General features: G+C 36.1%; 1 protein-coding gene across 1 annotated transcript in view; it reads left to right on the forward strand.

Annotated features, from left to right (window-relative positions):
• The window catches only part of ETNK1 (ethanolamine kinase 1), a 69,196-nt gene that overhangs the window by 13,772 nt on the left and 33,149 nt on the right, over window positions 1-22,275 (forward strand). Inside the window, exon 2 of the mRNA XM_002915277.4 lies at window positions 7,560-7,819. Within this exon, the coding sequence (XP_002915323.2) occupies window positions 7,560-7,819 (260 nt within the window). The remainder of the gene's footprint in view (window positions 1-7,559; window positions 7,820-22,275) is intronic.

Here is a 22,275-nt window from a genome sequence, read left to right on the forward strand (position 1 = left end):
TTGCCTTAGGCTCAGGTCATGGTCCCAGGGTCCTGGGATTGAGCCCCGCATCGGGCACCCTGCTCAGCAGAGAGCCTGTTTCTCTCTCTCCCTCTGCTTCTCCCCCTACTTGTGTCCTCTTTCTCTCTCTGTCAAATAAATAAATAAAATCTTTAAAAAAAATGGATTGTTGGTATACAGAAATTCTTTTCTTTTCTTTTCTCTTTTCTTTTCTTTTCTCTTTTCTTTTCTTTTCTTTTCTTTTCTTTTCTTTTCTTTTCTTTCCTTTTCTTTTCTTTTCTTTTCTTTTCTTTTCTTTTCTTTTCTTTTCTTTTCCTTGCCTTATTGCACTGGCCAGGACGTCCAGCACAATGTTGAAATGCAGGGTGATAGTGGGCACCCTTATCTCGTTCCCAATCTCAGGCAGAACACTTTCAATAATTTATTATGAGGTATGATGTTGTGTGTAGGTTTTCTTTGGATACTCTGTCAGATTAAGGAAGTTTACTTTTTTAAATTTACATATGTATGTATTTTTAAGTGAACCTCAAACTCACAACCCCGAGATCAAGGGTCGCATCCTCTATGGCCTGAGCCAGCTAGGGGTTCCAAGGAAGTTTTCATTTTATTCTTAGTTTACAGATGTTTTCATCATACATGAGTATTGAATTTTATCATGTGCTTTTTTTTGCATCTCATGACGATTGCGTGATTTTCCTCCACTTTTCTGTCGTTGAGCGGAAGAACATTGATTTTTAAAAAAAATTTGAATGTGAAAAACCTTTGCTTTCATAGAGTAAGCCCTGTTTGGTTCTGATGTATTCTTTTTTTATATTGTATTAGTTACTAATGTATATTTTTAAGTTTTTATTTACTTAAATAATCTCTGCATCCTGCATGGGGCTCGAAGTCACGACCCTGAGATCAAGAGTCTCATGCCCTTCTGACTGAGCCAGCCTGGTGCCCCTGTTACTAATATTTTGATTAGGATTTTGCAACTGTGTTCATGAGAGAGAGTGGTCTTTATAATTTTCTTGTAATGTCCTTGGCATGTTGTGGTATCTTACTGATAGCTTGTGTTCCTTTTTTTTTTTTCTTGATAGTTTTGGTCGGAAGTAATCAACATTATCTTTAAAAAGAATAATTTTTGATTGTTGAGTTTTTCTGTTTTGATAATTTTGCCGTTTTATTTTCTTCCTAATTTTTTTTTTTAAGATTAATTGGCTGTTTTTTTTCTAGTTTCTTGAGCCGGAAGCTTAGATCACTAATTTTCTGCCTTTTTAAAATATTTTCATTTATGTGACCCTGCAAGTGCCCACAAGTTTTGAAATGTCTTTATTATCATTCAGTTCAGAATGTTTTCTAATTATCTTTTTTTTCTTTATCCCATAGATTGCTTATATCCATTAGGGCTTCATTTCAGATGAGTGGGAGAATTCTAATCTTTTTTCTTACTGTGGTGAAAAACAGCATAAAATTTACTATATTAATCATTTTTATTCGGGGTGTCTAAGTTAATGTGCAGTTTGTGTTATTGATGTCTAGCACATATTCTCTTGTAGTTTGAGAAAATACTCTGAATGATTTTAATCTTTGATGATTATTGAGGCTTGTTCATAATCAAGCCTTTAGTCAATTTTGGTAATATTTAATGTAGGCTTGGAAAACGTGTATTATTGTTGGAAACAGTGTTCTGTGTATGTCAAGTAAGTTGGATTTTTAATTCTGTTGTTCAGATCGCTTGTATATGTAATGACTTTTTCCTGTTTTTAAAAAATCATCTCTTGAGAAATGTGCTCAAGATTCAAACAGTTATGAACTTAGTTTGTCAGTTTCACTAAATATATTTTGAAGCCGTGTTATTGGATGCATATAGTCTAGAATTGTTATATCTTCTTGGTTGATCCATTCTTTCATTATTATAAAATGTCCCCTTATCTTCCAGAACATATTGCTAAGATCTATTTTGTTTAATATGGTATAACTACATCAACTTTCTTTTGCATGTCTCTTGTAAAAGCCGCATATATAAATATATATTTTTCACACTTACTGTTTTAATTGGATTTAGTTGTTTCACATTTAGTGTAACTACTTACAGAGTTGAGTTTTTCTCTCAAAAAAATCTGTTTTTTTCTTTTTGTTTGACCTATTTGTTTTATATTCCTGTTTTTAACTGTTGCTTTTTTCCTTCTTTCAACATGTTCCCAAATCTCAGAGGAGCTTACAGTGTAACATGGAGCGGCAAATATAATTAAGCAATTATAGTCCATTTTAGTAAATGCTATGTATAGGGTACTATTTAAGCACTGAGAAGTATTTATGCCTTACCTGAGTTTAGGTACTCTCGCCTAGAAGAGAGAGCTCTTGTGTCGGATTTTTTCTTAAAGATTATTTATTTATTTATTAGAGGGAGAGAGAGTGCACGGGCAGGGGGAGGAGCAGAGGGAGAGGGACAAGCAGACTCTGTGCTGAGCTCAGAGCTGGACACAGGGCTTGACCCCACCACCCGAGATTATGACCTGAGCCAAAATCAGAGTCGTATGCTCAACTAACTGTGGTACTCAGGTGCCCCTTTTGTGTTGGAATTTTGTTTTATTGTATTATTTTTTTAAAGATTTTATTTGTTTGAGAGAGAGCAAGAGAGAGCATGAGTGGCTGGGGGGGAGTGAGCGGGGAGAGGGAGGATCAGCCTCCCCACCGAGCAGGGAGCCCAATGCAGGGAGCCCAATGCGGGACTCAGTCCCAGAACCTTGAGATCATGACTTGAGCTGAAGGCAGACACTTAACCGACTGAGCCACCCAGGTGTGCCTCATGTTGGAATTTTAGAAGTTAGAAGTTAGTGAAGTGAAGAAAAAGAAGGGTGAATTTGTCAGGTAGAGTGCTAGATAACTTGAGGGAGGTATCAAGGAACTTCTGTGTCCTGCGGAGCTTGAACTGTATCCTCTGAGCAGTGTGGAGCCGTTTGAAGATTCCTATTTATCATGTTCATATTTGTATTTTATTAATTTATTTTTTTAAAAAAGATCTTATTTATTTGAGAGAGAGCAGAGCAAGCAAGAGAGGGAGCGAGAGTATGCACACAAGCAGTGGGGAAGGGCAGAGGGAGAAGCAAGACTCCACATTGAGTGGGGAGCCCAACCCTGGGATCATGACCTGAGGCGAAGGCAGATGCTTAACTGACTGAGCCATCCAGGCACCCCAAGAAACAGAACTTCTAAGAATCATCTAGGAAGAGAACTTTTTATGTGGGGGATGGAGAGGGAGGGGTCAAGGATGGCTCTCTGAAATTTGCCTGAGTGGATGGAAAATAAAATGAATGGGTACTGTTACCATTAGATGATTAATCTTTGGTTTTAAACAATTTTATTATGAGATGTGTTGGTATTGTTTTCTTTATATTGCTTGGGTTCAGGCTTATTGAGCTTCTTGGATCTTTGAGTTCATAGTTCTTCATCAAATTTGGGTGAATTTTGGCCATTAAAATTTTTTTTTTTGTTTTCTTTTTTTGGGGGGTACAAATTCTCTCTGCTCATGGATACTCTGCTTACTCACTCATATTTACTTGCTCTCTTGTTTAGCTAATTCTTTTTTTTCCCCTTGGTATTTTGTTTTGGATAGTTTCTGTTGCTCTGTCTTCACGTTTGCTTTTTTGGGGGGCAATATCTAACTTACTGTTAAATCCATCTAGTGTATTTTTCTCCTTTGACATCTTGAGAAGCTTGACTTGGGTTTTTTTTTTTTTTTTTAAGATTTTATTTATTGATTTGAGAGAGAGAGAGAGCATGAGCAGGGGGAGGGGCAGAGGGAAAAGCAGACTGCCTGCTGAGCAAAGATTCCGATGCAGGACTTTATCACAGGACCCTGGGATCATGACCTGAGCTGAAGGCAGATGCTTAACCGACTGAGCCACCCAGGCGCCCAACTTGGGTCTCTTTATAGTCAGTGTTTTTGCATAACTTTTTGTTATAGAATACAAAACATATTTGTGTGTGCTGATCCTAACATCTGTGCCCATTCTGGTTGGTTTCAATTAATTGATTCCCCCCCTCATTATGGTTTGTATTTTTCAGCCTTTTTTGCATACCTGGTAATCTTTAATTGGATGTCAGACATTGTGAATTTTTACCTTCTTAGGTACTGAATACTTTTTATAGTTATTTGGGAATAGTTTGAGTCTTTTGGGTCTTGCTTTTAAGGTTTGTTTTGTGGGACCAGTGTAGCTTAGAGTCTAGGGCTAATCTATAAATCTATAACAGGTTTTATCGTAATTTGCTCTTTTATTGTGAATTATTTTGCTGTCTTTTGTTAAAATGTAAAAAATGTAGTTCTCTACATACATATTAAGATCTTAGTGCATGCCAGTCACTGTTCTAAATGCTCTTATGTGTATTAACTCATTAATCCTCACAGTGCCATGAAATAGATTCTAGTATGTTAATATTATATGTAGATGTAGATATGTAGAATGGAGCACATAGAGGTTAAGGGACTTGCGTAAGATTACTCAGCTTATAGATAACACAGCTAGAATTCAGACTCAAGAAGTCTTGCTTTGTAGCGCATCCTCTGAGCTGGTACTATCCTAAATACTTAACAGTGCAGGATAATCTCTGAGAAAAGGAGCGCCATGAAATTTGTATTAGTTTTGTCCCACTTCCATTGAGATGAAATTTTACATTTCTTTTTTTTCACCCCTAAGATTTTATTTATTTATTTATTTTGGGGGGGTGAGAGTGCACGAGCAGGTGGAGGTGGGGGAAGACAGCAGGAGAAGCAGATGCTCTGCTGAACAGGGAGTCTGACTCAGGGCTCCCAATTTTATATTTCTAGTATATATCTAGTACAGTATATGTATCTAGTATATATCCAGTATATTTTATTGTACATTTCAGAAGGTTCAGCACATTGAATTTCTTGTAGGTACATATATGAGGTGGGAACCATCCAAGGGCAAAAACCGTTATCCATACATCTTTAAAGCCAGTGACAGACCATCAGAAACACACTGATGGGGGCGCCTGGGTGGCACAGCGGTTAAAGCGTCTGCCTTTGGCTCAGGGAGTGATCCCGGCGTTGTGGGATCAAGCCCCACATCAGGCTCCTCCGCTGTGAGCCTGCTTCTTCCTCTCCCACTCCCCCTGCTTGTGTTCCCTCTCTCGCTGGCTGTCTCTCTATCTCTGTCGAATAAATAAACAAAATCTTAAAAAAAAAAAAAAAAAGAAACACACTGATGGCTGAACTAGTTAGGTTTAAGAGAGAACATATACCATTCAGAACGGTAGGGAGGATCTTAGTAAGTAGGTGTTAGAAAGGACTTAATACCGAATTTGGGTTTGCTGATTTGGGAGGAGGGTGTTCAAGGAAGCAGGCTTTCCTCTGGATTGGGTGCTGTCAGGAGGAAAGTGGGCCAAGTCTATGACCAGATATCTTAATCTTACCTAGAAGACTGGAGGAATGAAGCAGGGCCAAAGCTGTGACTGGAAAAGGAACCGCAGTCATTCATATTAACCCAGATAGGGGGATATTTAGTTATTTTTATGGCTGGAAAAATTTTATAATTTTGTCTACGTTCAGACATGATTACAACAGAGCGGTTTTGTTTTTGTCTTGATGCATTGTGGTCAGAGTGGCCTCATCTGATGTTGGCATTCTGTGAAATTGTTTATGTTCAACAGAACCACAAGGCCTTACTGTGTGTGCTGGGTCAGTTCCTAACTGTTGGGCTTCTTTCTTCTTTCTCAGTAATTTAATTTTTCACATGTAAACTATGATTCATTGCAGGAAAAAGAAAGTGAGAAACATACATAAGCCAAAAGAAAAAAGTTTAAATTACAGAAAGAAGAAAACAAAAAACAAGATTTAACCTGCCTAATCTTCTATTGAATATCTTTGCAAATGTTTTTATCCTTATTTATACATAAAATATTTTTATAGATGCAAAGTTATATTATTCATGTATTTTTTACTGTAAAGGATTTATTGTGACTCATTTCACTGGAAGTAAGTATGTGATTGTTGTACGATAAGAGAACGTTAGGGTTGGTTTTTCAGTCTTTATTATAGTAAATTGAAATATTTTATCTGTACATGACATATGAAGAAGTTACGAAATAACGTGTAAATTGATACAGCTTTGTAATAAACAACATGCTTTTCAACACAGTTTTTAATAAAATGATTCACATTTAGTTTAAATGCATATGGTTCTTTTCAATTCTGTATACAGAATCTGTGAAATCTAGGTGGGAAGCAATACCTGTAAGTCTCTGCATACCTGAAAAAGTAGATATTTAAAATAAGTCTCTTTACATTGGCTTATACAATTTACCTGCTAAATTAGGTGAGTAAGGATAATAGTCAAGTCTTGTATATAATTAAAAAAATTTATATAAAAACTAATAGCTGTATATTACCTTAGGAAATACCTTGTAAATTTTCATCTGAAGATGTAAAGCCTTTTCAGATGTCATTTATCATTACAATAATCTTCTTGAAATAGAAACATTTATATTCTTTCTCAGGCATTAAGTAAATACGTGTACATTTAAGACTTATCCTTTAGACTGTTTTCCTTTTGGTTTTCGCCAGTTTTCTTGGAAAAAAGTGTCCTTATCTCTTGCTTACACTTTTACCTCTTGTCCCTTCAGTCCACCTAAGAGCTTCCAGAAGCTTTGAATTATAATTGAGCAAATAGAAAAATAAATTTTAGTATCAGAGGAAAATGAAAGTTGAAATTTTTGAGTGGATTTGAATTAATACTGTTAATCATCTGTTCATTTTTAAATGTACCGTTGTGCTCAGATATGAAAAAGAACTTGAAATTCTTGACTTAAGCTCTTGAAAAGTTCCAAAAGTCCCTTACAGAAAATACTGTAGAAATCTCTACTTAACCTCTCACTTCCTCTAATTAAGGTTGTGCTTTTTTTAGCCATAGCATTCAAGTTTGAATTATAACCTGAATGCTTAAAACAATTTCTAATGCATGTTGTGTTAAGTAACCTTTCAAATTAACATTTAAATTTAATTTTTATAAGTTGGAGATTTACCATAATGTGTATCTTACGGTGGATTTATATTTGTTTATTATACTTGTGAACATTATTAAAGACCTTGTATATGTTATATGCCATTCTGGAGGAGGGCATTGTCTATCTTCAGAGGCTTTCCAATTTATTAGACATAGGAGAGATTGTGTATTGTGTATATACATACACGTTTGCAATGATTACAGTACAAGCATACTTTGAGATATAATAGGTATCAAAACATTGTATGGAAGTACTGGAAATTGAATACTTAACACTTTTGGATCAAGAAAGACAATATTATAGGAATTATAGCATTCCTTTTGTTTAAATCTAGAGTTAAAATTATAGACATGTTCGGCAAAAGTATATTTAAAAGTTTATGTTAAAAAGTAGATATTTTCTTTTGATTAGTATTTAATTATTTTAAGCTATCTACTATTTCATTCGTTAAACGTATGTAATTGCTTTTCCCCCCATTTTTTCTTTCCTTTTTCTTTCTTTCTTTCTTTTTTTTTTTTTTTTTTTTTTTTTTTTTTTTTTTTTGGCAGCTTTTCACAGATGGAATCACAAATAAACTTATTGGCTGTTACGTGAGTAATACAATGGAGGATGTAGTCCTGGTGCGAATTTATGGCAATAAGACTGAGTTGCTAGTTGATCGAGATGAGGAAGTGAAGAGTTTCCGAGTGTTGCAGGCTCATGGCTGTGCACCACAACTCTACTGTACCTTCAATAATGGACTGTGCTATGAATTTATACAGGGAGAAGCATTGGATCCAAAGCACGTCTGCAACCCTGCCATTTTCAGGTACATTTCTTTTTCTAAATAATTTTTCTTTTTGAAAAATAAGAGTATTAAGTGCGCTAAGGTAATTATTTTTTAAAACCGCCTTTTCTTTCTTTGAGCAACTGTTTGGTTACCTTAGAAACTTTCTTTAGTTAGGGTTCTGTTTTGTTTTTGCTGAAGAAAAAAATCCTTTCTGTCTGCCGTCTCATCATTGACCCTTTGCAAAAGAAAAAAAGGACAGTGAGATGTGGTTTTGGATTAGCCTGCTATGGAGTGTCAAGGCTTCCCCTTAATTTTTTATTTATTTATTTTACTTTATTTTATTTTTTAAAATTTAAATTAAATTAATTAACATATAGTGTATTATTAGTTTCAGAGGTAGAGTTCAGTGATTCATTGGTTGTATGTAACACTCAGTGCTCATTACATCACCTGCCCTCCTTAATGCCTGTTACCCAGTTACTGTATCCCCTACCCCCTCCCTTCTAGCAATCCTGTTTGATTCCTGTAGGTAAGATGTCTCTTATGGTTTGTCTCCGTCTCTAATTTTGTCTTATTTTTCCCTCCCTTCCCGTTTCTCTGTTTTGTTTCTTAAATTCCACATGTGAGTGAGATGATATGATGATTGTCTTTCTCTGATTGACTTATTTTGCTTAGCATAATACCCTCTAGTTCTATCCACGTCGTTGCAAATGGCAAGATTTTTTTGATGGCTGAGTAATATTCCATTGTATATATATATCCATTAATCTGTTGATGGACATCTGGGTTCTATCCATAGTTTGGTTATCGTGGACATTGCTGCTATAAACGTTGGGGTGCAGGTACCCTTTCGGATCACTGCATTTATATCTTTGGGTTAAATACCCAGTAGTGCAATTGCTGGGTCATGGGGTAGCTCTATTTTTACCTTTTTGAAGAACCTCCATACTGTTTTCCAGAGTGGCAGCACCAGTTTGCATTCCCACCAGCAGTGTAAGAGTTTCCCCTTTCTCCACATCCTTGCCAAAATTTGTTGTTTCCTGACTTAATTTTAGCCATTCTGACTGGCGTGAAGTGGTCCCCTTAATTTTTTAAAGTAGTGCTCGGATTAAAGCATTACACATCACTATCACTAACTTCTGCAATTCATTTGCTCATATTTTCAGAGTTTTTGGTTACTAAGATTCTTTTACTTCTGTTAACACTGTTACTTTTAAACTTTTTATTTAACTCAGTGTATTATGTTACTTTTTAAACTTAATATGTTTTGTATAAGAATAATATCTTGCATATGCTAGATCATTTTTCCAAAAGTACTGTCTTTTACAGTTCTTTTTCTGCTCTTAAAAACTAGCAAATCAGCTTGATTTGAAAACTGCAGATTCATTCATAGTTTAAACCAGAAGTTCTTATTTTGTTCTCAAGGCCCCTTTACAACTCTTAAAGGTTATTGAGGACCTAAAGAGTTTTTGTGAGTTATATCTATCAATATTTACCATGTTAGAAATTAAAACAACTTATTTTGAATACAAGAATATCAAGCACACATTGTTAGCTGTCAGGGTGATAATGTTACCATACCACTTCATGTAGCTTCTTGAAAACTACACCATGGACTCATGAGAGAATTAGAGTGAAAAAGGTAAACAATATCTTAATAAAGGTAATTTTAACTTCATAAACCTGAAAGGGTTTGAGTCTCTAGGGATTCTGGATGATATATATTTTTAAAATTTTATTTATTTATTTGACAGACAGAGCACGCTGTAATGTGAGCGAGAGTGAGCATGAGTAGGGGGAGGGGCAGAAAGATAGGAAGAGAGAAACAATCTCCCCATGAGCAGGGATCCTGATGCAGGGGCTATCATAACCTGAGCTGAAGGCAGTCACTTAATGGACTGAGCCACCCAGGACCCAGGCCACCCTCCCCTCCCCTCCCCCTCCCCTCCNGGAGCCTGATGTGGGGCTCGAACCCAGAACGCCGGGATCACGCCCTGAGCTGAAAGCAGATGCTTAACCACTGCGCCACCCAGGCACCCCTTTTCTTTTTTTTAAAATTTTATTTATTAGAGAGCCTGGACCATATTTTAAGAGTTGCTTCATTAACAACACTGATAAAAATGGAATGGATCAGTATTTACCTATTTTAAATACTATTTAAAAATATTTTGGCGTAAAAATCTATCTACTCATACCCCAGCTTTTAAACAGATCTTCCCTTATGTGAGTGTACTATTTAGAACGTATTGAAGGACCCCGATTAATAGATAATATGTTTTTTCTTTTGTGTCACATTTTTTGGTGGTCTTTAGGTGTGTGTGCTTGTGTGTGTATCAGATTTATTTATAAATCCTTAATCTTTTAAAAAAAATTTGTAATTATTTGAGAGAGAGAGAGCGAGAGAGCACATGAGCAAGAGGGAGAGGGAGTAGCAGACTTCCCTGCTGAGCAAGGAACCCCACATGGAGCTGGATCCCAGGACCTTAGCAGAAGGCAGACGCTTAACTGACTCAGCCACCCAGGTGTCCCTATAAATCCTCAATCTTGTTCTCAGTGTTTGAGATACACCTATATAACAGGATTAAAAGGGATTAGATGCATAAAGTAGGCCACAGGAAAAGCTGGATCTAGATTGAGATACAAAAAGTGTATTTCATAAGGTTGTTAGAGAAGGGTCATATGAGCTTCCTAGTAACTAAATAAAACAGGGAGAAAACACTAGTTTTAAGAGTCAGTGTCCAAAAGATTTAAGAAGAAAGTTGCTTAAGGGTGATACCACTTTACTGGTGTAGCAGTCTTTAACTGCCTTTGTAAAACCCATACTTTTATGCATTTGTTGTTGATTTTCCTAAACTGTCTTTAACCGAATTTAAACTTTCCGTTTAACTATTAGCAGTGGTTACTCTTTGCTGGTCAGAAGTTCATATTCAGATTTCTCCCTTCTATTTACTCTGTAGTCTCATGATGGAAACTGGATGCCTGGGGCAGTTTTTTTCTCTTTGAGTGATTGTGGAAAGTTATGGAATCTATACCCATGTAAAGTTCTATATATAGCATTATGTCTCTCACCAAGGATACACAGTGGAACCAGACTGCTTCAGATTTATGAGCTGTGTGAATTTGGGCATAGTACTTAAACATTTTGTGCCTCAGTTTTCTTATCTAAAAAATGAGAATAATAATAGTACCTACTTCTGGGGTTGTTGTAAGGATTAAAGTTGTTAGTATATGTAAAAAGTTGAGAACAATGCCTGGCATATGTTAAATACTATGTAAATGTTAGCTTTTATAATTACTGTAATTTTTTTCCCCTCAAACTTTTTCACATTTTATCTGACTTAGGCAGATCTTCTAATAACTTGGACATTCATCAAAGTATTAAAGTACTTAGGCAAATTCTAGATATTACTAATCTGTTGACTTTATTATGCTTTTATTATTTAAAGATTTTATTCATTTGAGCGAGAGTGAGCAAGAGAGAGTGCACGGGCACAAGCATGGGGAGAGGGAGAAGCAGACTTCCCACTGAGCAGGCAGTCTGATGTGGGGCTCAATCCCAGGACCCTGGGATCATGACCTGAGCCGAAGGCAGACGCCTACCCCACTGAGCCACCCAGGTGTCCTATATTGTGCTTTTTTTTTTTTTTTTTAAAGATTTTTATTTATTTATTTGACATAGAGACAGCCAGCGAGAGAGGGAACACAAGCAGGGGGGGTAGGAGAGGAAGAAGCAGGCTCCCAGCGGAGGAGCCTGATGAGGGGCTCGATCCCAGAACGCTGGGATCACGCCCTTAGCCAAAGGGAGACGCTTAATGACTGCGCTACCCAGGTGCCCCTATTGTGCTTTTGAAACATATTTTCTGAATTTTAAAATTGATAGACTTTTTTGCTCTTACATACTGTTTATTGTAACATATTATGTAGTATTCCTTAAGGTGTATGCAAGCAGCATGTAGATATAGTATAGCAAGTAATTATTGCTACCACTAAACCCCCCTTCTTGTTTGTGACAGACAAAACTAACCAGTCTTGGAACTCTTTACTTCTGAACATAGATGAGATTTCAGAATCTTTCTCAACTAAGTGATTTTAGGTAATTACTACCCATGATTAGTCCCTTATTTTGGTTTTTAACTTCCTCTAAGAGACCATTTTATATTAAAAAGTCAGGATTTTAGGGGTGTCTGGGTGGCTCAGTTGGTTAAACATCTGACTTTTGGTTTTAGCTCGGGTCATGATCTCATATGGGTCGTGGGATCGAGCCCTGCATTGGGCTCTGCACTCAGTGGGGAATCTGCCTGAACACTTTCTCCCTCCTCCCTGCCTCAGCTTGCGGGCTTGCTCTCCCTCTCTCTCTCAAATAAATCTTTAAAAAAGAAGTCAGGGTGCCTGGGTGGCTCAGTTGGTTAGACAGCTGCCTCCAGCTCAGATCATGATCTTGGGTCCTGGAATCAAGCCTGGCATTGGGCTCTCTGCTCAGTGGGGAGCCTGCTTCTTCCTTTCCCTCTGCCTCTCTCCCTGGCTTGTGCTTTCTCTTGCTCGCTCGCTCTCTCTCAAATAAATAAAATCTTAAAAAAAAAAAAAAAAGAATTGCATGCTTTTATAAAAAAAATTTTTAAAAAGTCAAGATTTTATTTCTAGTGACACTAAAAAAAGGTAGTTAATGGGGATGTTACAATTCTTATTAGAGAAATGATATAGTGATGATGGTGGCTAATACTGATATAGCATTTAATATAAGCTGGACACTCTTCTAAACACCTTTGTGTATTTTTTTTTAAAGATTTATTTATCTTAGAGAGAGATTGGAGGGGGAGGGCCAGAAGGAGAGGCAAAGAGAGAATTCCAAGTAGACTCCCCACTGAGCACGGAGCCTGAAGCGGGCTCCATCTCACAACCCTGAAATTGTAACCTGAGCCAAAACCAAGAGTCAGACACTCAACCAACAGAGCCACCCAGGCATCTCTATATATGTTTTTTAATATATTTTTTTATTAAGTAAGCTATCCCCATGTGGGACTTGAACTCATGACCCCAATATCAAGAGTTGCATGCTCGACCGACTGAGTCAGCTAAGCGCCCCAAAACACCTTATGTGTATTAATAAATTCAACTCACAATAATCCCAGGAATAGATAATAATTATTAAGATCCCATTTTAATAGATGAGAAACGTAAGGTGCAAAGATTTTAAGTAATTTGCCTAAGGTCACATGGCTAGTAAAAGTATATCTCAAAAGATACTACTAATGAGTAACTTAATCTTTTTACTTACTGAGAAGAGATCGTTAAATATAAGGGAAAATAATAAGGCCTTTGTTACATCACATTAAAAAACATAACATATTATGAAAATTTGTAGAAGTGAAGAAAATAAATGTAGACTTTTCCCCATTTATTGATTTGTGATCATTCTATAATTAAATAATTGTCGTTAAGCTTACTATAAAATTTGTTTTAAAAGGAAAGCTTTGCATAATTGGTCTTAAGTAACCTTTTTTTTTTTTTTTAAGATTTTATTTATTTATTTGACAGAGAGAGAGAGACAGCGAGAGAGGGAACACAAGCAGGGGGAGTGGGAGAGGGAGAAGCAGGCCTCCCACCGAGCAGGAAGTCTGATGTGGGACTCGATCCCAGGACCCTGGGATCATGGCAGACGAGCCACCTAGGCGCCCCATGATCTTAAGTAATCTTAAGTAGAAAGAGAAGAATTATAGTCTTCTTTGACATTCTTTTTTTTTTTTTTTTTTTAAGATTTATTTATTTTAAAGAGGAGCAAGAGAGTGTGAGATGGGGAAGGGACAGTGGGAGAGGGAGAGGGGGAAAGAGAATTTCAAGCCAGCTTACGTCTTAGTGTGGAGCCCCACACAGGGCTCGATCTCACAACCCTGAGATCATAACCTGAGCTGAAATCAAGAGTGGATGCTTACCTGACTGAGCCACCCAGGTGCCAAATAATTGTAGTTTTTGATCAAGAACACTGAAGTTTTGCCAAAGGTCGCTTTGGTATTTGATACCATGTCATGAACATGTTTGCATTGAATTAACTAGAGGACATTCTGAAAACTGTGGAGACAATAAAAAGATATGTGGTTCCTAAGGGTTAGTGTGGGAGGAGGGATAGAATAGTGAAACAGGATTTTTAGGGCAGTGAAAATATCTTTATGATACTTTAATGGTGGATACCTGTCATAAATTTGTTCAGACCCATAGAATGTGCACCACCAAGTGTGTACCTGATAGAAACTATGGACTTTGGGTGTCAGTATGGGTTCTTCAGTTGCAACAAATGCACTGCTCTGGTGGAGGATGTTGATAACGGAGGAGGTGATGCTTGTGTTGGGTAGGCGGCATTTGGGAAATCTCTTAACCTTCCCCTCAATTTTGCTGTGAACCTAAAACTTCTCTAAAAGAAAGTCTATTAGAAGAAGCTTTTTCGTATACTTTATTTAGATCTACTTATTTAGAATATATGATACTAATGCAGGCATATACACATTTCATTAAAAACCCCATGCTGTTAGAGAGCAAATAGGAATACTTTTAATTAAGTTCTGTTACAGTTGGCTTGCAGTGAAGGATACATTGAGTTGACTCACAATTTTGAAAAAAGAAAGTAGAATGGAGGTTGAGAAAGGAAGGAAAAGAAGATGACGGTAAGGATATGGTTAGTGGACACTATGAGTAGTAATACTAGCTATTTATTTTGCAATTAAATTTATTTCAGGTAATGTTGTAATTCTCTCATGGGATATTTAAGTGTTGAGAAGGTTTTGTTAATTACTGTAAAACAGAAAATACAGAAAGCTAATTGAGGGAAGGGCATATTAATAAAATAGCTGAATTATAAATGATTTTTAAAGGGAATGTTTTATTGTTTTCAAGTATGTACAGTGAAGTACTTTTTAAAAAAATATCAGATAAACAATTGAATGAATGATAATTTTAGAGCCTCAAGAAGAGGTTAGGGATGTAAATATAGGATAATGTGCTTTATATATTTAACTTTTCTCCTTTAAAAAATGAATTTCTAGATTTATGATAAAAAAGGGTCTTTGATTTATCAATTAATAGGGCTTATTACTAATTTTGGTTTAGTTAGGTATCACATTTTGAGCCATTTTACGAGGTAAACTGATATGCAGCCAACAGTAAATGTTTATTTGAGCCTTAGATAAAGTCCACTGTGCTCTCTGCTATGGTTCATTCAGACATGGCTACTTGCCTTTACTATGATGGTTACAGAGTATCTGCTTTGAATATTAAAAAATCTGATACATTTTATGTTTAGTCTAGGGAAAGACAGAGAATTCAGATAGTCGCTTCTCTCCTTCCTAGTAACTTGCAGTGTGTGACAGGCAATAGTCTTGGAAAAAAGTAAGCTAAATAGTATACACAGAAGAACAGAAAAGGTTTTCAAAAAAAGTACAGATCGTTTACTGTGGTATACTTCGGAAATTAGGCAGTGTTTCACTGAGATCACATTTGAACTGGACTTTGAAGAAAGAGGCAGAGCATATGGAAGAGGCTGTGAGGAAATGGTATGATAGATAAAGATGAGTTGTACCAGGTTAATGCTTTACTTAGTAATTCAGCTTATGGAAATTTATCATGATTTGTTTTGTTTGAACTTTTCTCTTGCAATCAAGTATTACAGAGATATTCAGAAAACTTTTTTTATTTTTATTTTTTTTAAAGATTTTATTTATTTATTTGACAGAGATAGAGACAGCCAGCGAGAGAGGGAACACAAGCAGGGGGAGTGAGAGAGGAAGAAGCAGGCTCATAGCGGAGGAGCCTGATGTGGGGCTCGATCCCATAACGCCGGGATCACGCCCTGAGCCGAAGGCAGACACTTAACCGGTGTGCCACCCGTGCACCCCCAGAAAATTTTAAAAAATTCACAGGTGTTTAGGAATATTCTCATCAGGTATTTCTCTGAAACTGCTAGGAATCCTTCCTGCAGTTCAATTAAAAACCACCCAGCAACAGACATAATGGGAGGAAATACAGTTTAAAATTAATTATTGCACATTTATCAAAAAGTGTAAGTAGAAAACACCAATTTCCAGTGTTGGAATGTATTGTAGTGGAACTGGTACGTTGTGAGTTGTAAGTAATACTGGTAATGTTCTTTTGGAAATTAATAGGGCAACATATAATAATTCATAAAAGAAAGTTACGTGTTTTTGTCATGACAACTCTTATATTCAGATATAACCAAGGCACATGAGCACAAATATTATGTTACTATTGAAATGATAATTTTGAAATAGTCTAAAATATGCAGAATGGCTGATGCAGGGTTAAGTGGGAAAAAATCAGCTTAATAGCTGAACTTTGGCTACAGTTGCACCATAATTGGCTTATGTGAAAATCCAAACGGAGTATATAAAAATGAAATAAACTATTGGAGTGGTAGGATTACGGATTATTTTTCAATTAAAAAAATTCCTGTTATTGTTATAATGCTCTTAAAAATTTTTTTTTAAAGATTTTATTTATTTGAGAGAGAGAGTGAAAGTGCACACAAGGAAGGTTGGAGGGAGCAGGGAGTCCAGCATGGGGCTCGATCCCAGGATCCTGGGATCATGACCTGAGCCGAAGGTAGCTGCTTAACCAGCTGAGCCACCCACACACCCCTTGCTCTTAATTTTTTTTTTTTTTTTAAAGATTTTGTTTATTTATTTGACAGAGAGACAGCCAGCGAGAGAGGGAACACAGCAGGGGAGTGGGAGAGGAAGAAGCAGGCTCCCAGAAGAGGAGCCCAATGTGGGACTCGATCCCGAAATGCCGGGATCACGCCCTGAGCTGAAGGCAGACGCTTAACGACTGCACTACCCAGGCGCCCCTGCTCTTCATTTTTTAAAAGCTTCCAAGAGTGGGGACAATTAGTATTAGTGAATATTTAAGAAAATTTTCTGAAGCCTTGAAATTTTCAAATATTTTGGTTTACTAAGGATGGGATTTTAAAGTAGCATTTACATTGATGTTAATGCAGTGAAGCCTTACTTATTATTTTGGGGGGGCATTTTTTTTTTAATTTAAATTCAGTTAATTAACATATAATGTATTATTGTTTGCTGAGGTAGAGGCCAGTGATTCATCAGTCTTATATAATGCCCAGTGCTCATTACATCACATGCCCTCCTTAATGCCCATCACGCAGTGACCCCATCACCTCACCCCCTTCCCTCCAGTAATCTTCAGTTTGTTTTCTATGATTAAGAGTCTCTTATGGTTTGTCTCCCTCTCTGATTTTGTCTTGTTTTATTTTTTCCTCTCTTCCCCTTGCTCCTATATTTTGTTTTTTAAATTCACATACGAGTGAGATCATAGGATAATTGTCTTTCTCTGATTGACTTATTTCACTTAGCATAATACCCTCCAGGTCCATCCACGTTGTTGCAAATGGCAAGATTTCATTTTTTTTAATGGCTGAGTAATATTCCATTATATATATATATATATATATATATATATATATATATACACACACACACACGTATATGATATATATACATGCATACACACACTACATCTTCTTTATCCATTCATCTGTCGATAGACATCTGGGTTCTTTTCATAGTTTGGCTATTGTGGACATTGCTGCTATAAAACATTGGGGTGCAGGTACCCCTTTGGATCACATTTGTATCTTTGGGACAAATACCCAGTAGTACAATTGCTGGGATGTAGGGTAGCTCTATTTTTACCTTTTTGAGGAACCTCCATACTGTTTTCCAGAGTGGCTGCACCAATTTGCCTTCCCACCGACAGTGTAAGAGGGTTCCCCTTTGTTCTCATCCTCCCCAACATCTGTCGTTTCCTGGGTGGTTAATTTTAGCCATTCTGACTGGTGTGAGGCAGTATCTCATTGTGGTTTTGGTTTGTGTTTCCCTGATGGCAAGTGATGTTGAACATTTTTTCATGTGTCTATTGGCCATTTGTAGGTCTTCTTTGGAGAAATGTCTGTTCGTGTCTTCTGCGCATTTCTTGATTGGATTATTTGTTCTTTGAGTGTTGAGTTTGATAAGTTCTTTATAGATTTTAGATACTAGCCCTTTATCTGATAAGACGTTTGCAAATATCTTCTCCCATTTTGTCTGTTGTCTTGGTTTTGTTGACTGTTTCCTTTGCTGTGCAAAAGCTTTTTATCTTGATGAAGTCCCAGTAGTTCATTTTTGCCTTTGTTTCCCTGCCTTTGGATGAAGCTTTTTTTATTGAGGTAGAAGAAGGACCAATCAGTGATAGTGAAAATCAGAAATCTTTAAGTAACTTTTTATTTCCTTCTTACATATACAAATTAAGATTCATGGTTTATTAAGTAATGCAGAATTACATTAATGAAGAGATTTTTTAATAGTTTTTTTCAGTTGTATATAAAATTTACCAATAGAAAACAATTGCTATAATCAAGTCTTGTTAAGAACTATATTTTTTAATAACTATTTGTTTTATTTAACTGCTATAATCAAGAGCAGAACTTATTAAGAACTATATTCTTATTAAGAACTATATTCTTTTTATAACTATTTGATTAATTTATTTAATTAAATTTTTTTTTTTGGTGGAGGTGCTGGGCAGCAAACTAAAAGTTTCTTTTTACCTGTAAAATACATATAACAATTTACTATCTTAATCATTTTTAAAGTATACCATTAAGTACTATTAAGTACATTCACATTGTTGTGCAACCTGTCTCCACAATTATTTTCATCTTACAAAACTAAAATTTTTTTTTTTTTTAAAGATTTTATTTATTCATTAGAGAGCGAGCCAGAGAGAGCCCGGGCAGCAGGGAGAGGCAAAGGGAGAAGCAGACTCCCTGCTGAGCTGGAGACCATGACCTGAGCTGAAGGCAGATGCTTCACCTTCACCCAGGCGCCCCCAAAACTAAAATTTTATATGCATCAACTGCAACTTTTCTAATTCTCCCCTACCTCCAGCCTTGGCAGCCATCATTCTACTTTCTGTCTGTATGAATGTGACTGCTGTAGGTATTTCATGAAAGCGGAATCACACTTTTTGTCTTTTTGTGATTGGCTTATTTCACTTAGCATGGTGTCTTCAAGCTTCATCCATGTTGTAGCATGTGCCAGAATTTCCTTCCTTTTTAAAATACTCCATTTTATATGTGTATACTGTATTTTGCTTTTCCATTCATCCATGGATGGACATTTGGGTTGCTTCCACCTTTTTGGCTATTGTGAACAAGGTCGTTATGAACACAGGTGTACAAATGTTTGTTCAAGACCCTGCTTTCAGTTTTTTTGGATATATGACCAGAAGTGGAATTGTTGGATCATATGATAAATCTAATTTTAATTTTTTGAGGAACTACCATACTGTTTTCCATATCAGCTGCACCATTTTACATTCCTACCAGTAGTGCACCAAGCTGCTGTTTCTCCGTATCCTTGCCAACACTTATTGTTTTGCTTTTTTGATAGTAGTCCTCCTGATGGCTATGAAATGTTACATCACTGAGGTTTTGATTTTCATTTGCCTAGTGATTAGTCATATTTAGCATTTTTTCTTATGCTTGTTGGCCATCTTAATGCTTGTTGGCTTCTTGGGGGAAATGTTAATTTACCCATTTTTCTTCTTCTTCTTTTTTTTTTTTTTAAAGATTTTATTCTTAAGTAATCTCTACACCCAGCTTGGGGCTCAGACTCACAACCCTGAGATCAAGAGTCTGAGACTGAGCCATCCGGGTGCCCCTGTTTACCCATTTTTAATTGGATTGTTTATTTTTTGTTGTCAAGCTGTAGTATTTTATATATTCTGGATATTAACCCTTATCACATAAATGATTTGCAAATTTTTTTCTCATTCTGTAGGCTGCCTTTTCACTCCGGTGATTTTGTCTTTTGATGCAGTTTTAAATTTTAATACAATTTAATTTACTTATTTTTACTTTTGTTGCCTGTCCTGTTGATATCATATCCAAGAAATCATTGCCAAATCCAGTGTCATGAAGCTTTCTTCCTTTTCTTCTAAGAGTTTTATACTGTAAGCTTTATTTATTTTTTTAAAGATTTATTTATTTGAGAGTGTGAGCGAGAGACAGAGAGAGAGCGTGAGTGCGGAGGGAGCTGGATGCAGGGCTAGATCTCAAGACCCTGGGATCATGACCTGAGCCGAAGGCAAATGCTTAACTGACTGAGCCATTGAAGTGCCCCATGAGTTTTATAGCTTTAGCTCTTACATTTAGATTTTTGATTCATTGTGAGTTAATTTTTATATATGATATAAGACAGGTGGATATCCAATTTTCCTAACACCAGGTGTTGAAAAGATTGTCCTTTGCCCGTTGGATGGTCATTGTACCCTTATTGAAAATCATTTGACCATAAACTTGAGGGTTTATTTCTGGGCTGTTTGTTCCATTGGTCTGTATTTATGTCATTGTGCCAGTACCACACAGTTTTGATAACTGTAGCTTTGTAATAAGTTTTGAAGTCAGGATGTGAGACCTCCAGCTTTATTCTTTTTTTAAAATTGTTCTAGCCATCTGGGAGTTTCTTAAAACTACATTTGAATTTTAGGATGGGTTTTTCTATGTATGAAAAAAGCACTACTGGGATTTTGGTAGGAATTGCATTGAATCACTTTGGGTGATATTGACATCTTAACAATATTAAGTTTTCCAGTCCATGAACGTGGGATGTCTTTCCATTTATTTGTGTGTTTAATTTTTTTTGGCTGTGTTTTGTAGTTTGGAGTATACAAGTCTTTCACCCTCCTTGGTTAAGTTTGTTCCTAAATATTTTATTCTTTTTAATGCTATTATAAATGAAATTGTTCTCTTAATCTCCTTTTGGGATTGTTCGTTGTTAATGTAGAACTGCAACTGATTTTTTACATGTTACTTTTGTATTCTGCAACTTTGTTGAATTCATTTATTAGTAAAAACTATTTTTCTTAAAGCTGTTCTTCACAAATTGCCTGTTTTGTTGATGCCCAATTTATCAAAAATTTTAGATGAGTATGGAACTCATAATTAGGACTTAATTTTTTAAAACTCTTAGTAAGGCCTAGTTTTCAAGTATGTAGCTGCTGTGCTTATGGTTGAACTATACTTGTTATTTCCATGAAAATATTTGTATTATATATAGATTTTCTTCCTTTCCTTCTTAATTTCGCTAAGAAAAGATAGACCACTAGTTCTAAGAGTCATAGAAGTTGGCTTGAATTCTAGACTTTAAGAGGAAGCTTATACAAAATGTGTCTTTCTTGTCAAAGAACAGGTAGTATTTTAAATGGATAGTCACTTTGTTTTTGTATAGCAAGGTATTAATTTTGTTAAATTTCTTACTCTATGAGATTAAAAAAATTCAAGATGGATTTATTGTCAGGTATATTAAAATCTAATAGAGGGCTGACCCCTTGGTCTTATGGTAAATTTCTAAATGTACTCTGGGTCTTTTGCCAATATAATGACTCTCATTCATCAAGTATTTATCTGTTAAAGTACCTCCTCCAAGTACTGAGTGTTACAAGAGGTAAAAGAATAGTCTTTGCCCCTTACAGGATAACTTAGTGGTAGTATTTATCAGTAGGGTTGATAAAAACAGTCTCAACTATTGCCGTTAGAATTTGCTGTTATTCTATTTTGAATTCTATGGGAAAATGCTACAAAGGATTTTAAATAACACTGAATACACTTTTACCTGTCATATAGATATGATACTATCATTTAATATTGATTTTGTTCTTTATATAATCTAATTTTCAGTGTACCTATAGATAGGGCAAATATATTTACAATTTACTTTAAAAGATATTAATCATTAGCTCTTAAGTTTTGTTACAGATTTTTAAAAAAGACTATTTATTAGAGAGAGTGCACGTGCACACACAAGCAGGGTGAGTGGCAGGCAGAGGGAGAACTAGGCTCCCCATTGAGCAAGGAGCCCGATGTGGGACTCGCTCCCAGGACTCTGGGATCATGATCTGAGCCCAAGGCAGACACTTAACTGACTGAGCCACCCAGGTGTCTCTTTACAGCGATTTTTTTTTTTGTAAATATTACTTTTGCTATAGTATGATCATTAATATTTTAGTTTGTTTTACATTTGAGTAGGTATATATTAGCTTAGGCAGACTTTTAAAAAACTTCACGTAAAAGTAATTCTCACTATTTCATCTGTAATTTCAGAAGTTTGTTTAAAGGAGAAATTTATTTTAGATAAGGTTTTTTTTTTTTAAGATTTTATTTATTTATTTGACAGAGATAGAGACAGCCAGTGAGAGAGGGAACACAAGCAGGGGGAGTGGGAGAGGAAGAAGCAGGCTCACAGCGGAGGAGCCTGATATGGGGCTTGATTCCATAACGCCGGGATCACGCCCTGAGCTGAAGGCAGACGCTTAACCGCTGTGCCACTCAGGCGCCCCTAGATAAGTTTTTTAAAGATTTATTTATTTGAGAGAGAGGGGGGGAGTGCACGTGTGAGCAGGGATATGGACAGTGGGAAGGAGTCTCAAGCAGA

This window comes from Ailuropoda melanoleuca, chromosome 16, assembly GCF_002007445.2.
Source record: "Ailuropoda melanoleuca isolate Jingjing chromosome 16, ASM200744v2, whole genome shotgun sequence".
Taxonomy (NCBI): Eukaryota; Metazoa; Chordata; class Mammalia; order Carnivora; family Ursidae; genus Ailuropoda; species Ailuropoda melanoleuca.